General features: G+C 34.2%; 1 protein-coding gene across 1 annotated transcript; it reads right to left on the bottom strand.

Annotated features, from left to right (window-relative positions):
- Window positions 1–151: 151 nt before the first annotated feature.
- On the bottom strand, window positions 152–1,736 carry LOC134254932 (uncharacterized; the record flags this gene model as incomplete). The annotated part of the gene is made up of 2 exons (XM_062737462.1): window positions 1,563–1,736; window positions 152–613 (listed from the first exon to the last, which is right to left on the bottom strand). Coding segments are annotated over exons 1-2 (636 nt in total), but the record flags the coding sequence as incomplete, so codon positions are not given.
- Between the last annotated feature and the right edge of the window lie 814 nt (window positions 1,737–2,550).

The following is a 2,550-nucleotide window of genomic DNA, read 5'->3' on the forward strand; positions in this document are numbered from 1 at the left end:
TTTTCGGTTTTGGAAATACATGCAACGGACTTATAATGGTAAATATCCACGATGTACATCATATTTTGCTGAAAGAGACACCAAAGAGAATTATATTATATTCATATGTTTGACAATTAAAACGGTTTTGAATAGAAAAAATGAAACATACATCATATGGAACTTCTCCGTAAATAGTGTAGTTGAACTGGGAGCTGACAGAACTGGTGTTGATTTTAATGGTATGAACCTCAGTTAATTTTGTGTACACAGGGACGGGGATTGCGGTGAGTTTCAGTATCAGCCAATCTTTATCCTCCGTGGCTGAGGGGACAGGGGATCCAAAGTTTGTAATATTCAGGGTCACCTCCGCCACATTCTGAATCCTGGAATTGTTTGATCTTTTGAAGTAGACACTCACAGCAGAACAAAGGACGTTACTTCCGGTGTTACCAATGGTTACAGAAGTGATAAGAAGGCCCGCCGCTCCCTGTCCTCCTGATTTCAGTGACGTCAGAGTCACATTAAACTGATACACACCAAATTGTGATGATGTCAAATTAACATCTGAGGTAAACTCTCTCCCAGTTGAAAGCAAATCATTATAGGGAAGGGTCTTCATTCTCTGTATGACCTACATTACAAATGATCTGTGGGCTCTATATATGTATATATATCACAGTGTTCGGTAATCAATATGAAAATAAAATAAGGGCAACACCACTTCTTGCCAAAACGTAAGCGCTTTCATATATGTATATTTATGTCAAAAAATAAATAATTATCATTGATTTCAAAACTATATACAAACTTAAAGTGACAATCTCTTCAAAAACAGACTTGTTAAAATTTTCGTATAGGATTTGGAATTTTTTTCATACTCATAGATGTATACACTTTCAGAAAATTACAAGTTTCATAAGTAAGTTTCATAAGTTTCATAAGTAAATAATTCTGATTATTTCATTTAAATTAATAATTATTTATGGTACATAAATATATACATCGCAACGTGTTCAGGTTCCACATTCCATGCTATACACGCATGCGTAGTCTTCATAAACAAAACAGCATGGTAAGAGAGGGAAGCCCGGTAGGCCTGCTACATTGACAAAGTCAACCAAAACGAATTAAACGAAAATAGGGCTTGAAATTAAAAAGCAACTTACCTGACAAAAAAATTAGTTGGGAGATTAATATAACATCTTTTTACCTTATTCCTGAATGATATATTGGGTAAATTTGAATGAAAAAGCACACGATTTGCAGCCTTATTGCCGCTTTAAATAAATACTAGTAGTATACATGAATATGCTTTAAAATATAGACACTAATCATTTCCATATTAAATAATACACTGAAATATTTTTCTATGTATTAAAGTATGCAAAATTATTCTCAAAAGACTTAAATACACAATACTGGTAATCTATAACTGATAAATGTTTCAATTAATATTAAAAACAACTTAGTTTCATATTAAACAATGCACTGAGTATTATTCTATGTAACTTGTATGGATGCAAAAATTCATTTTCAGAAGACTTCGATACAAAGCAACCTAGAATGTTAATAGGATTTACCGGAATTAAGACAAAATTCGAAGAAATAAAATTAAACGTTGAATTCCATAAAATAACACCATCGACGACAATGACGAATTCCAGTGAATATCTGGTATTTAGTTGAGATTCCTTGTCCATGTACACGACAGTTTCTGACCAAGTCTCTGCTGACGGGGGTGGATTCAAAGGCATCTACGTAAAATAAAACAGTGGAATTTAAAGGCATCTACGTAAAATAAATAGTGATGGATGGATTCAGTGATGGAAAGGCATCTACGTAAACTAAATGTATAAAACAGTAAAAGCATCTGAATTTAAAGGCATCTACGTAAAATAAAACGGGGATAGAAATAGTGATCGCTCACCCAAGTAACTTTGGCCATTCTTAAATTTAAAAGATTTCCTACTTCGTAAAACCAATCTTGACCTTGACAATACCAAAGGGTCATGATTCGAACAATTTAGAATCTCCATTACCCAAGGATGCTTCCACATAAGTTTCAGCTTTTGTGGTCCTGTGGTTCTTGAGAAAAAGATTTTTACACTGTTCTCCTATATATTTCAATGTAAAACTTGGATTCCCTATTGTGGCCCCGCCCTACCCACGGGGGTCATGATTTGAAAAATTTAGAATCTACTACCTCAGGATGTTTCTACATAACTTTCAGCTTTTCTGATTAAGTGGTTCTTGAGAAGAAGATTTTACATTTTTTCCCTATATATTTCTATATAAAAATTGGATTCCCTTTTGTGGCCCCGCCCTACCCCCAGGGGTCATGATTTGAACAATTTAGAATCTACAGTACCTCAGGATGCTTCCACTTATGTTTCAGCTTTTCTGGCCCAGTGGTTCTTGAGAAGAAGATTTTTCAATGTCCCACTCAGGTGAGCTAAAACGGGAATGGATTTAAAGCTATCTAAGTAAAATAAAACGGGGATGGATTCACAGGTATCTGTGTAAAATTAAAAGAAAGATGGATTTAAAGGCATCTACGTTAAATTAAAC

Source organism: Saccostrea cucullata, unplaced genomic scaffold (assembly GCF_032062105.1).
Source record: "Saccostrea cucullata isolate Sc308-1 unplaced genomic scaffold, CSIRO_AGI_Scuc_v1 ctg18716, whole genome shotgun sequence".
In the NCBI taxonomy this organism is placed as follows: domain Eukaryota; kingdom Metazoa; phylum Mollusca; class Bivalvia; order Ostreida; family Ostreidae; genus Saccostrea; species Saccostrea cuccullata.